General features: G+C 47.4%; 2 protein-coding genes across 5 annotated transcripts in view; both read left to right on the plus strand.

The window, feature by feature from the left end:
• The first annotated feature begins 6,140 nt into the window (after positions 1 to 6,140).
• The window catches only part of LOC109775821 (probable galacturonosyltransferase 4), a 33,071-nt gene continuing 24,732 nt past the window's right edge, over positions 6,141 to 14,479 (plus strand). The window contains exons 1-4 of one of the 4 annotated variants that reach the window (XR_012190314.1): positions 6,141 to 6,997; positions 7,084 to 7,137; positions 7,224 to 7,278; positions 10,424 to 13,663. The gene's annotated coding sequence lies outside the window, so the exon portion shown is untranslated. Of the gene's footprint in view, positions 6,998 to 7,083; positions 7,138 to 7,223; positions 7,279 to 8,834; positions 9,152 to 10,423; positions 13,664 to 14,479 lie in introns of those variants that run through there. The other 3 variants (XR_006666780.2, XM_020334520.4, XM_045231457.2) reach the window with 3 other exon arrangements.
• Positions 7,299 to 8,729, plus strand: LOC120968422 (uncharacterized). Its single transcript, XM_040395185.3, has 2 exons — positions 7,299 to 7,808; positions 7,968 to 8,729. The coding sequence occupies exon 2, from the start codon at positions 7,976 to 7,978 to the stop codon at positions 8,432 to 8,434; it is 459 nt and encodes a 152-aa protein (XP_040251119.1). The 5' UTR covers positions 7,299 to 7,808; positions 7,968 to 7,975; the 3' UTR covers positions 8,435 to 8,729.

Below are 14,479 nucleotides of genomic sequence, written 5' to 3' on the forward strand. Positions count from 1 at the left end.
AGTTGAAATCAACGTATGTCGACAAAGGGAAGACTCCAGAATTCACCGGCCGATTTGAGAAGATAAGAGACCACTAGCCCGCATTTGTGGCCTACAAGACATTGGATAGGAGTAAGAAGATGTCAGAGACAAACAAGAACAATGCTGCAAAGAAGCTGTATCACCATCGCACGGGGTCAGGTGGCTACCTCAAAGCCCAGCCGTTGTGGGACAAGGCTGAGAATGACCTGATTGCTAAAGGGGTCGAACCAGAGACATTGAACTGGCTAGACCGTTCAAGGACTTGGTTCTTCGGGGTTGGGGGAACCTTGGACCCTGAAACAGGGAAGTGCGTTTGGACGGACGAGCAACTTGCAACACCCGTCAAGAAGCTTCAGAAGTGTATCGCCGCAACGCAGAAAGGGACGTTCGTTCCCGACAGAGAGAATGACGAGCTCACCGAGGCCCTCGGGAATCCTGAGCACCCTGGAAGAACAGGAGGCACGTCAGGTTCTGTTGCGTGGAAGGTTGGGTTTCCCGGCGCAGGCGGTTACAAAACCCGGGAGAGGAAGAGGAAATTGGAGCAGAGCGAACTGCAGAAGCTGAATGCAAGAGTATGAAAGCTAGAGGAACAAGTTGAGAGCCAGTTAGGTGCCGGAGCTACCCCAGAAGCTACCCTGCCATCTCAGCGGAGAAGCAGCGTGGCTTCCACCGAGCTCGTTCAGCAACTTGACTTCACGGCTCCTAGCTACCCCGTGGATGCTATCACGGAGGCTCAACATTGCCAGCTTATGACGCAATGGCAGAACCTCAAAGTCAAGGCGGCTGTCGGCTCTATTGCACCTCCTCAACCCGACAGAACTTTTCACTGCCGTCCGATTCCACATGGCTATGCTGTTGTGATGGTGGATGAAATAACGGAGGGATTTGAGGAGCTCGAGCTTTACCACCCTACAGGTGAAGGGGAGACTCAGCTGGGTCTGGCTCTGAAGACTACATGTCTATGGCGGAAGGAGCACATCAAGCTTACGAACTGGACGCCTCCACCTCCTCCTCCTCCTTCGGCGAGTCAGGGCACTCCGCCTCCTCCTCCTCCGACGAGTGATCAGGGCACTCCACCTCCTTCTCTGGCTGCTCCGGCGCGTGAGGCCGGCACTCCGCCTCCTCCTTCGCCTGCTCCGACGCATCCGAGCAGTCCGCCTCCTCCTCCGCCTCGTCAGCAATGGCGGAAGACAGACGCCGCCGCTCCGGCTGCTCCGCCGCGTCGGAGCACTCCGCCTCCTTCTACTACTCGTCAGCAGCAACGGAAGAGAGACGCCGCCGCTTCGGCGCCTAGTAGTACAGCCAGAGGCGGGAGGCAATACAGATACGGTCCATCTCTCAAGCCTCTAGAGAGGTTACCATACGAGATGACCGTGGATAAAAACGCGAAGATCTGTGAAGCCCAAGTGAAGGACTTCTTTGAAACGCGAAGATCTATGAAACATCCACCTCCGAAGGAGAAGATAGATCCGGTGAAATTGAAGCACACTATCGATGCCCTGAAGCGGCCACCACCGCCTCCGCCGGATGACAACCATGTCCGCGCTCTTAAAAAGACACTACAAGAAGCGCGCCTGTCGGGAACTATTTCCAGTGACAAAAGGTTAGAAGAACGAAGAAGTGGGAAAAAAATTCCCCAGCTCGGCGAACAGGAGAACCAATCGTGCCCCCCCGCTCAAGGTGTCTAGCGATATCGTCGCAAATCTGCCGGGGATGGCCCGGTACCAATCCTGGTGATTACCTGGGCGACGATGTACAGTTTGATACAATGGAGGTGGACGAATTCAGATACCAGTATGGGAAGCCTCTCATCAAAGATGGAAGTCCTCCTCTAACAACGATGATGCGAAGATTCCATCAATGGTACATGAAAACCTGCAGCGAGTCTGGGAATGATGGTTTGACGATGAGAATTAAAGAGGACCACGACTTCATTGGACAAGAACTGTTAACTGTTGATTTTGACGAGTTTTTCCAGTTCTACAATCAAAAGGCCCTCGACAAATCACTCGTGGCTTGCTACTGTCTGTAAGTACTACTTTCTATAATTAAGTCTCTATAGCTCAGCTCTTTCATTGCATGTATATATAGTTATCCTCACTATATTATGCAGATTGAAGATCGTCCAATGGAGAAAAGCACAAATCTATGACATTGGGTTCATTAACCCAAATGTCATACATGAATGGACGGTTAAACACAATGTCTCAGAAACCGAGGACAACTTGCTACAATCGTTGCTCAAAAATCAAAGCAAAGATAAAATACTCTTTCCTTACAACTTCAAGTGAGTGTTACTGTCTTATGCACATTTGGTTTCCCTTATTACTCGAGGTTATAGTAATGTAACTGATGAGTTATGCATGCGTGCACAGTTTTCACTTTATTCTCCTAGAGATTAAGCTTGAGCGGGGAGAATTAACCGTCTTAGACTCCAGACGAAAATATCCCGAGGAGTATGCGAACGTGACTCGAATGCTCGAGAAGTAAGTTCAATCGATCATTATCGCACCATATCGGCAACTTTGTTCATTTCCTGATATCAAGTAATTATTTTCTTTGTCTGGCAGGATTTGGAAAGAGTTCACCACAATTTCTCCGGAACTGTCGATCAAGCTGCGATTTAAACACCTGAAAGTAAGTACTACTACCTAGTTCCGCGCATCTCCCATTGATCCTGTCTAGTTTCATCAATACCATTTAGCATGTTTACTTATCAGTTTGATTGACCTCTATTTCTCGTAAAGTGCTTGTGGCAGGAAGCAGGGAATGATTTCTGTGGATATTACGTTTGCGAGTTCATCTATAACACGACTGCCTCTAATAAGCGGGGTACTCTGAAAAAGAATATGAAGTGCGTAAACAAAAATATTCATAATTTTATTTTATTACCATCATTTGTGTTGATCAGTTTCATTCATACACATGTATTGACCCTCTTCTTCAATTTAGCTCCGGCAGATGCCGGATGAACTCCTACCATATGATCGCATAAAAGCAATTCAAGAGGAATTAGCGGGATTCTTTCTTGACCACGTCATCAATAAAGCCGGAGAATACCATGTGGCACTTGACTTCAGATGTTAGGGACTGTAAGAGATCTTATATTGTATATATGTAGCTAGTAGCGTCGGATAGATATACGAAAACTTATTGTTCGACCAATCTCTCGGAGAAGGAGGAGGTCGATCATTTCTCTTTGTATATGTTCATGACGATCTTGTATACTTAATGGTTTCCTTCATTTGCTTACTAGCTAGTGTGTAGCGAGTTCTCTCTATACGTATAGTACGCAACGTCGACCAAGCACGGAGATAAGAGATGTCACTTCTCTCTATTAGCTAGCTAACACAATATATAAAATCCCTAAATTAACCCTTCAAAACCCTCAAACCCCCCTCCCCTTTAAAAAAAACTCCAGCTCCTGAGCTGCTGACGCGTGGATGCTTTCTGGTCCCGGTTGGTAGACCAAAGGCCCTCCTGTCTGGGCTCGCCGCAGCGGCCACGTGGAGCCCCACGTGCCCCGGTTCGTAAGCGAATCGGGACTAAAGGTCATGGGCTTTAGTCCCGGCCCTTTAGTCCCGGTTTCAGAATCGGGATAAATGGGCCTCTGAAACCGGAACAAATGGGACCTTTTCTACCAGCGATGCATTCCTCCACGACTCCGCCACCACCACCTAGCAACAGCCGGTGGACGGCTCACCTCTCACACTCTACTGCTAACTTCCAACGTAATTACTACGTTGACAGTTTACGCACTAGCGGACGGTGTCATCTTGCAGCACAACAGCACCACCCAACAAAAGCCGGCTCACTTTTCCCTGCCGTTTCCTTGCACTGACAGCTCACTGACTTAACCTCCAGCCGGAGATTACTGCGGGGCCGCGTGCGGCCGTTGCAGCCCGCTGGCCGGCCCCGTATGCCGCATGCCCCGCGCGCGCGCGCCCGGCCGATGCACCGGCGCCAGCTCGTACCGTGCCGTGCCGTTCCCGCGACCCCTCGTTTGTTCTCTTCCTAACCGGTAACCGCAGCCGCGTGCATGCCACGAGCACGAAAGGTGCCACCCGGCCGTGCCATGGGGCGGGTGGAGAGCCAGTGGACCTGCGGGCGCACGCCACGGCCCTGTGGCTGGAGATAGCAGTAGATGGATAGGATGGAGCCAGCGGTGCTCCTGTCATCGCCCCTCCCTGCGTACTCCTACGTGCCAATTTTGCTCCCGGGCTGCCCCGCCGCTTAAGGGAGTCTCTGCATGCATGCATGCACGCACGCACGCTGATCTGTAGGGCTGTGGGCGGGGAACCGACGATCGTACGCCAGAAACGGTTGCCCGCTGGTGTGACATCGTTCGTGTTGTGTGTGAGAGCCCGTCGGTCGTTCGTGTGCCGCCTGTTTTTGCTTCTTCGTCAAGGATCGGTGCTGCTAAGTGCCGAGGAACAATATCTTCAAAATTAGCGCAAAAAAGAAAACAATATCTGCAAAACCATCAATCTATGAACTGATCGGTGCGTGTATCCTTGCAAGTGTCCCTTGATGAATAGATCGTGACCAACACGATTTTTCTGGCGTGGCCAAGAATCCACCCTCGGCGCATGCTTTTTCAGACGTGTGTTGTATTTCTCTTTTTATGCAATGCATATTTTACACGCTATCATGTATTAACGTATGTATTTCGTATATTTATACATACAGCAAACCAGTGAAATATATCGATTTATATATGCAACCGGAATAGTTTTCTAACACCTTTGTTTTTTTTGAAAATTTGTAATTTGTAAAAATGCGCGAATTTTTTGGTTGTGGATCCCAGAACTGCAAATTTTAAATGTACTTAAATCATGATTGAAAGGCTGTCATATGCATTTTAAATGTACTTGAGGCTTTTCTTAAATGCATTGAAATGTTATGGGATCAAGACTTAAATTCATTAAAATGCATTTGAAGCTTACTAAATCTGAACTAAAATTAAGCAAACTGCATTTGAAATTTGACTAGATCATGATTAAAATGCATTTCAAACTTTTGTGAAATGTATACACATATTATCGAATCATGGCTGGCATGCATTTCGAATGCATTCAAAATGATGATATTTTTGGGAACTTTTGTGAAAGTGTCCTAAATATTATTGAATCAAGATCGAAATACAGTGTAATGCATTTCAAATTACTGAACCATTGCTAAAATTAAGTGAGATGCATTTCAAATTTAATGATATCTTTACTTCATGGAAAATTGAAATCAAGCACATAGTATGTGTTCTAACACATTTCAAATATAGAGTTTTTTGAAAATCTGAAACTTCAATGATTTTTCAAAATTGCGGATCCCATATTAAATACAAATCAGTACAATGAGGTATAGAAATGGAGTGTGAATCTGAAAACACCATGGAAGGCTCTAATGTGTGTGCCATGTCGCGTGCGCGTTATGGTAGAGCAGATTAACGCAAACTAAACGCCATATCATTACCATAATCAATGTCCTTTTTTGAACAATAATTGGAATTGACAATAAATAGTTAGTCTGGGTAGCTTTTTTGAACAAACCGATTATTGTCAATTTCAATTTAAGGACAAACTGATCATTTCCTTTATGACAATTTTTTAACAGCCAACAAGTATTTTTCACCAAACACACGCGAAAAAGGTACGATTTATAATAGGCTAAAGTTTTCAAAATGTTCTGTTGTTTATATTCCCGTGGCACCATCCCTCAACTATATAACGAATCATTTCATTCACCCTCCTTTCTTCCACTCCTACATTCCCGTGGCACTATATTCCCCTTCTTCCCCCTCCCCCCCCCCCCCCCCCCCCCAAGTTCTATAAAGCGTCGTTCAGCTGACCCTCCTTTCTCCCCATTCCTACATTCCCTGTGGGGCTATGTTCCCCCTTCCGTGCAAAGCCCTCCCCCCCCCCCCCAATTTTTTCTATAAAGCGTCGTTCAGCTCACCCTCCTTTCTCCCCATTCCTACATTCCCCATGGGACTATGTTCCCCCTTCCGCGCAGAGCCCCCCCCCCCCCCAATTTTTTTTTCTATAAAGCATCGTTCCGCTCGCCCTCCTTTCTGCCAATTCCCCGTGGGACTATGTTCCCCCTTTCGCCCAGACTCCCCCCCCCCCCCCCCTCATCGCCATGGCCCGTTCTACACCTATTATCACCTACGGACCTTGCTACCACAAAATTCACCATCTTCCCTACCTTTTCCATCCCTCGACCTCCTCCGGCATCTGGCCGGCCGCCGGCATCCCTCGGCTTCCTTAGGTGCTCTCTTGCATCGTCGCCTCCCGTAATAGATCCAGATACGAGCATCCTCATTTTAGGTAGTTGACACCTAAAGGTTCTATCATTCAATGAACCTCATCGCCATGCTCCAGTATCCCCTCCTCGTGCGATTCCACCTTCGCCATCTCCACCCTCAGTTCTAGCACCGAAATTATGAATCCAAGACCAGAATACCGCTCTCGAAGTGAGTCGACCTACATAGATCTTGATGTGAATTTGATGGCGAGAATAGGTAATCGAATTTCCTCTTCATGAATAGTTAAGCATCTACCATCCCTCGATCTCCTTTGGTTCTCTCTTGCATCGCCACCTTCCATCATAGATCCAGGTATAGCAACATACCACACTTAGCGTAGCTGACACCCATAAGTTTCTATTATTCGCTCATAGCACCTGTTGACCGCATGATACTATGTTTCTCACATCCACAACCTCGCTTCTAGCCACCGAGAACCTAGATCCCCTAGTTGCCATAACATTAGGAGTAGGCTGACCTATGCAGATCTGGATGTGGATCCGGTGAGAACTCATATCCGACATTCCCCTTCGGCAACATTTTTTTATCTCCCATTAATTCTTTACCATATCAAAAATTCCCTTGGTCGCTATAGCATTAGGAGTCGGCTGACCTACGCAGATCTGGATGTGGATCCGGTGAGAACTCATATCCGACTCCCCCCTTCGGCAATAGGTATTTTTTCCAATCTTTCGTAATTTTTTACCATATAAAATATTTCCTTGGTCGCCATAACATTAGGAGTCGACTGATCTATGCAGATTAAGATGTGGATCCGGTGAGAACTCATATCCGATTTTCCCCTTCGGTAACAGGTATTCTTTTGATATTTCGTTAATTCTTTACCATATCGAAAATTCCCTTGGTCGCCATAACATTAGTAGTCGGCTGACCTATGCAGATCTGGATGTGGATTCGGTGAGAACTCGTATTCCGACTTTCCCCTTCGGCACCAGGTATTTTTTCGATCTTTAGTTAATTCTTTACCATATCGATAATAATTTTAATTTTTTATTCTACTGCAACTGCCCACAAAAAGGAAAGAGCCCCAAACACATCCATAGCTACCCTTGAAATCAGCACATAAAGCTACTTCTACCTGCATCCAATTCAAGCGGCACCAGTACAAAACTACAATTCATACAAAATCAGTTCACTTTTCATATTTCTTTTATCAAAAAGGAGGACCACCCCCGGCTTTCCAGTGTCACATGGAATCCATGTTGATACAAAAGTAGTAGTCGGATGCCGTGCAAAACACCGTCCATCGCCCTCGGCCTCTCACCCTAACGTAGTTCCCTTTTCACAGCGTGTGTCTTCTATATATAGGCGCACACACCCTAACATAGTTTCCACACCACCGCATCGATCCCCCACTACACCAACCACCGCCGCCACCGCAAAAGAACGAGCACCTGAGGAGAGGGCCGGCGCCTCTCCCCAGTCCCGACATTATCCTTCCTTGCCTAGAAGGCTAGAAGAACAGGTAACTGAATGCACGCGCATGTGTTCTTGCGATGAACAAATGAACATCGATCAAACAATAGCTTCTGTGTTTCTTGTTGCATGCAAAGTGGAGTGAGATATATTTGTTGTCGGAGCTGAGATGTTGGTGTGCATGCGTGTGTGTGTTTGTGTTGTTTAGCGCGGCGCATGGATCAGCGGGAGGGCAGCAGGAAGCGTGCGCGGGGAGAGGAGGAGGAGGGGGACTCGCCGCCAGCGAAGATGTCGGCTCTGGCGGCGGCGGCGGCGGCTGATGCGCTGGCTGAAGCGGCATTCCATGAGGCGGCGCCGGCGGTGGTGGAGGGTGGGGATGGGGATGGGGATGCGTGGAAGCCGCCGCCGGGGGTGTTCGACTTCCCGTGGCTGAGTTGCCATGGCGGCCTGGACGCCCCCGTCACCAGCCCCCTGGTGGAGCTCCGGGAGGTGTTCTTCCGGTCGGCTGTGGACGGGCACGTGGCGGCGGTAGGCGTGCCCGGCGACCGCTTCATCGCGCCGCCGAGCAACATGCTGCTGTTCGTCGTCTTGGAGGAGTGGGTCGTCACCGCCGGCGACGACGAGGTGGACCCCATGTGGCGCGCCGTGCTCGAGGGGGCCAATCCCGCCGCATGACGCAACGTGGCGAGGTCAGCACGGAGCCTGGACCCCACCCGCCCGAGGTTCCGTCTGTGTCAGCGGCGATGCGCTGACGTCGCTGGATAGAGAGGTCGATGATACTAGGAAGGAAATCATGAATGCGTCTGACGAGAGGTCGTCTCTCGTTCTTGTTGCTTTGCTTCTTGCTCCTTGTTTTACTTTTCTGTATGTAAGATAAGATGTTTCAGTTGTCAGTTTTAAGTTCCTGCTTTGTAAGATAAGATGTTGCAGTCGCCGAAAATCAATAAAAACTTGAGCCAAGTTCGTGCTAGCAGTGGTTAACTGAATTGTTCTACTCCCTCTGATCCAAAATAAGCGTCACAGTTTTGAGCTAAGGTTGAAGGTGGTAATTAAGTGAGTTGTTCTATCCTGCTAGGTTAAGAACGAAGGCCTGATGAAAACAGAAACAAAAATCCTTGTATTTCATGCAAGAACATGACAGCTGCTAGAGTAGAAGAATCCGGCCTGGAGTAGAGCTGTCAGCGGTGGCCGTTTGCCGGAGTTTGTGGCTGGACGCGAAACGCTTTCGCGTGGTTGCGCCCAGAAGCATGTACTGTTTCGGCCGGACTAACTGGACGGGTGAGCGAGCATTCATCCAGAAGCTTTAGAAAAGCCGATCGAGTCGAGTAAGCGCCCAAAATTTGGGCTTTGCCCAGTTGCAGTAACTGCCGTTCTAAATTTGGACCGTCTTAACTTAACCCGGTAGTAGCACATTGATTGCAGATTTGTCGAGTTACTAATGACTGCAGTGATTTAATGGGGACGCCACTAGCTTGTTTCGCTAGACTAGATGATGAGGCGCCGGTGAGTAGCCGTTGCATTCAGCATGCCGGACCACGTAATATGTGCACGTCCACCGGCACCCTGAAACGAACTCGGATGGAACTCTGGAGAGCGCAGGCTGCATGCATGGGTGCAGAACGGATCGAGCGATCCGGGCGGTCGGGTGCTCCCGGGGACGGAAGGCCGGGGCCGAGGTGTAGTGGTACGAGGGAGGGAAACGCGAAAGGCATTGGCGTGGAGTGCTGCGCTGGGTCCGCCGCCCATGCACCAGGTGGGTTCCGTGGCCAGGAGGAGCCCGATCGGGACCATCCGTCCGTCCGTCCCCAGGCCAGGTGAACCCGTGGCGCCAGGGGCAGGGGTCCACGCGGTGCACGCCTGCCTCTGCCCGTGCGAGCGCAACCGTCTCCTTCCTTGGCCGAGACTCGAGGGAGATGCCTCCGCGCGCCTTGGCAGTTGCACCTGGATCTCCTGTCGCAGTCGCATCGTAGGGGTGGTTGCGTTGCCTTGCGTGTGGAGATTGCATGCAGCATGCTTCCTTCCCTGCGTATCGGCGGCCCCCGGGGCGCCGGGGGATGGCATAGTCGGTGTTGGGCGATGCCGCGCTCCACTGCGATGACGACTACGTACTACTACTAGTGTACTACAGATGGCAGGTGATCGAGTGGAGCACTGGGTTTTTCTTCGATGCGGCCGTGTCTGTCTGTCATCGTCTAATGGGGCGTGTTTGGTTCCAGGTTGCAACAGTAGCTGCATTGCATGTCCATCTTTAGCCAGACTGATTCTTGAAATACAGCTTCATATGCAGCAGATGCAACCTGTTTGGTTGCCTGCATCGCATGGAGGGGCATTTACTCCCTGCTGTTTGGTTGCCGTTTTTGTGCTTATGATGTGAGCAGATGCAAACTTCACCTGTTTGGTTGCAAACAACGTCTGTGTTCTGATCGCCCCATTCAAATGTGGTGGCCTTACCACCACATGATTAGCACAACAACAAGCACATATGAGATCAAACAAAGCAAGCAACCAAATGAAATCAAACAAAGCAAGCATCTTGGTGCATTTGCTTTTGGGCAAATGTCTCTGATCAGTGCCATTTTGCAAAGAGTTTGTGCACTAATACTTGTCATCTTATCTAACAAAATATTGAAGACTGACTGGAATGTGGTCGGTGGAGGAGCTCAGGTGGTGGCCGGAGCTGAGGGCGCCGAGGATTTCATCCCCATGAACAGGTGGCTCAGGATGGTGGACCTGCCTGGCAGGATCGCCTTCATGAGCCTGCCTCGTTCAAGGGGACGATCTCCGAGGCAGGGCCACGAGGAGGGGGCCCGGGAGCCGCTGCGCTTCTACCAGCAGATCAAAGACAACGAGGACCTCACCATGCTCGTCGTCCCTCACAAGTTCGTGGAGGTGATGAACACCTAGTTGGTCATCAAGCGGCTCCCGCGCGTGGTCAGGCCGTCGGCGAACAAGCGGTGCATGTTCTGGGACAAATCAAACAATTCAGCATCGATGCCTACCTCGCCCCCTATATTGTCTTCCACTGAGGGCGAGTCCATGGCCGTTGTCGTGGCCCCGGTGTTGAAGAGCATGCCTGAACTTAGGGAGCTTTGTATGAGTCTGTTAGTGAAGAATATGAAGATGGACTCGTCGGAGACCTCATGTGAGGAACATGACTTATCTTTGTCATGTGTGCATCTGAAGAATGTGGATGCGTGTGGTGTGTTGGCACCGGCTTTTGAGAGCCGCTTTGTGACTGATCGCTCGACATCCGGCAAGACAGATGGTTGCCTCGTGAAGGTGAAATCAAAGAGAAACAAACGCAAGAAGTGTGACGGCAAAGAGAAGGCATACGTGATTTCATGATGGATAGTGCTCACATTCTCGTGTCGTTGCTACCTCTTGAGCACTGCGTTGGTTTTTTCTTGAAGAGGAAAGGGTGATGCAGTAAAGCAGCGTAAGTATTTCCCTCAGTTTTTTAGAACCAATGTATCAATCCAGTAGGAGGCCACACACGAGTCCCTCGCACCTACACAAACAAATAAGATCCTCGCAACCAACGCAATAAAGGGGTTGTTAATCCCTTCACGATCACTTGCGAAAGTGAGATCTGATAGATATGATAAGATAATATTTTTGGTATTTTTATGATAAAGATGCAAAGTAAATAAAAGGCAATAAAAATAGCTAATTGTTGGAAGATTAATATGATGGAAAATAGACCCGGGGGCCATAGGTTTCACTAGTGGCTTCTCTCGAGAGCATAAGTATTACGGTGGGTGAACAAATTACTGTTGAGCAATTGACAGAATTGAGCATAGTTATGAGAATATCTAGGTATGATCATGTATATAGGCATCACGTCCGCGACAAGTAGACCGAGTCCTGCCTGCATCTACTACTATTACTCCACACATCGACCGCTATCCAGCATGCATCTAGAGTATTAAGTTCAAAAGAATATAGTAACGCTTTAAGTAAGATCACATGATGTAGAGGGATAAACTCATGCAATATGATATAAACCCCATCTTGTTATCCTCGATGGCAACAATACAATACGTGCCTTGCTGCCCGGCCCTGCTGTCACTGGGAAAGGACACCGCAAGATTGAACCCAAAGCTAAGCACTTCTCCCATTGCAAGAAAGATCAATCTAGTAGGCCAAACCAAACTGATAATTCGAAGAGACTAGTAAAGATAACCAATCATACATAAAAGAATTTAGAGGAGATTCAAATATTGTTCATATATAAACTTGATCATAAACCCACAATTCATCGGTCTCAACAAACACACCGCAAAAGAAGATTACATCGAATAGATCTCCACGAGAATCGTGGAGAACTTTGTATTGAGAACCAAAGAGAGAGAAGAAGCCATCTAGCTAATAACTATGGACCCGAAGGTCTGAGGTAAACTACTCACACATCATCGGAGAGGCTATGGTGTTGATGTAGAAGCCCTCCGTGATCAATGCCCCCTCCGGCGGAGCTCCGGAAAAGGCCCGAAGATGGGATCTCACGAGTACAGAAGGTTGCGGCGGTGGAATTAGGTTTTTGGCTCCGTATCTGATACTTTGGGGGTACGTAGGTATATATATAGGAGGAAGAAGTATGTCGGTGGAGCAACATGGGCCCCACGAGGGTGGAGGGTGCACCCAGGGGAGGTAGGCGCGCCCTCCTACCTCGTGCCCTCCTGATTGCTTTCTTGACGTAGGGTCCAAGTCCTCTGGATCACGTTTGTTCCAAAAATCACGTTCCCGAAGGTTTCATTCCGTTTGGACTCTGTTTGATATTCTTTTTCTGCGAAACTCTGAAATAGGCAAAAAACAGCAATTCTGGGCTGGGCCTCCGGTTAATAGGTTAGTCCTAAAAATAATACAAAAGTGTATAATAAAACCCATTAAACATCCAAAACAGAATATAATATAGCATGGAACAAAAAAAATTATAGATACGTTGGAGACGTATCAAGCATCGCCAAGCTTAATTCCTGCTCGTCCTCGAGTAGGAAATGATAAAAACATAATTTTTGATGTGGAATGCTACTTAGCATAATTTCAATGTAATTCTTCTTATTGTGGCACGAATGTTCAGATTTGATATGATTCAAGATAAAAGTTTAATGTTGACATAAAAATAATAATACTTCAAGCATGCTAACCAAGCAATTATGTCTTATCAAAATAACATTGCCAAAGCAAGTTATCCCTACAAAATCATATAGTCTGGCTATGCTCCATCTTCCCCACACAAAATATTCATATCATGTACAACCCCGGTTTTAGCCAAGCAATTGATTCATACTTTTTAACGCGCTTCAGCCTTTTAAACTCTTACGCAATACGAGCGCAAGCCATGGATATAGCACTATGGTGGAATAAGGTATAATGATAGGGGTTATGTGGGAAGACAAAAAAAGGAGAAAGTCTCACATCAACGAGGCTAATCAACAGGCTATGGAGATGCCCATCAATTGATGTCAATGCAAGGAGTAGGGATTGCCATGCAACAGATGCACTTAGAGTTATAAGTGTATGAAAGCTCAAACAAAAGAAACTAAGTGGGTGTGCATCCAACTTGCTTGCTCACGAAGACCTCGGGCATTTGAGGAAGCCCATCATTGGAATATACAAGCCAAGTTCTATAATGAAATTTCCCACTAGTATATGAAAGCGACAAAATGAGAGACTCTCTATCATGAAGATCACGGTGCTACTTTGAAGCACAAGTGTGGTAAAAGGATAGTAACATTGTCCCTTCTCTCTTTTTCTCTTTTTTTTATTTGGGCCTTTTTTTTTATGGCCTCTTTTTTTTATTTAGTCCGGAGTCTCATCCCGACTTGTGGGGGAATTATAGTCTCCATCATCCTTTCCTCACTTGGGACAATGCTCTAATAATGATGATCATCACACTTTTATTTACTTACAACTCATGAATTACAACTCATAGAACAAAATATGACTCTATGTGGATGCCTCCGGCGGTGTACCGGGATATGCAATGAATCAAGAGCGACATGTATGAAAGAATTATGAATGGTGGCTTTGCCACAAATACAATGTCAACTACATGATCATGCAAAGTAATATGACAATGATGGAGCGTGTCATGATAAACGAAACGATGGAAAGTTGCATGGCAATATTTTGGAATGGCTATGGAAATGCCATAATAGGTAGGTATGGTGGCTATTTTGAGGAAGATATAAGGAGGTTTATGTGTGATAGAGCGTATCATATCACGGGGTTTGGATGCACCGGCGAAGTTTGCACCAACTCTCAAGGTGAGAAGGGGCAATGCACGGTACCGAAGAGGCTAGAAAATTGCGGAAAGGTAAGTGTGCGTATAATCCATGGACTCACATTAGTCATAAAGAACTCATATACTCATTGCAAAAATTTATTAGCCCTCGAAGCAAAGTACTACTACGCATGCTCCTATGGGAAGAATTGGTAGGAGTTAACCATCGCGCGATCCCGACCACCACACAAAGGATGACAATCAATAAATACCTCATGCTCCGACTTCATTACATAACGGTTCACCATACGTGCATGCTACGGGAATCACAAACTCCAACACAAGTATTTTTCAATTCTACAATTACTCAACTAGCACAACTATGATATTACCACCTTTATATCTCAAAACAATTATCAAGCGTCAAATTTCTCATGATATTATAATTAAAGCAAATTGCCATGCTATTTTAAGACTCTCAAAATAATATAAGTGAA

Source organism: Aegilops tauschii, chromosome 7, assembly GCF_002575655.3.
Source record: "Aegilops tauschii subsp. strangulata cultivar AL8/78 chromosome 7, Aet v6.0, whole genome shotgun sequence".
Classification (NCBI taxonomy): Eukaryota; Viridiplantae; Streptophyta; class Magnoliopsida; order Poales; family Poaceae; genus Aegilops; species Aegilops tauschii.

Excerpts from the sequence above, each read along its gene's own strand:
- LOC120968422 (XM_040395185.3), top strand. The coding sequence starts at position 7,976 with ATGGATCAGCGGGAGGGCAGCAGGAAGCGTGCGCGGGGAGAGGAGGAG.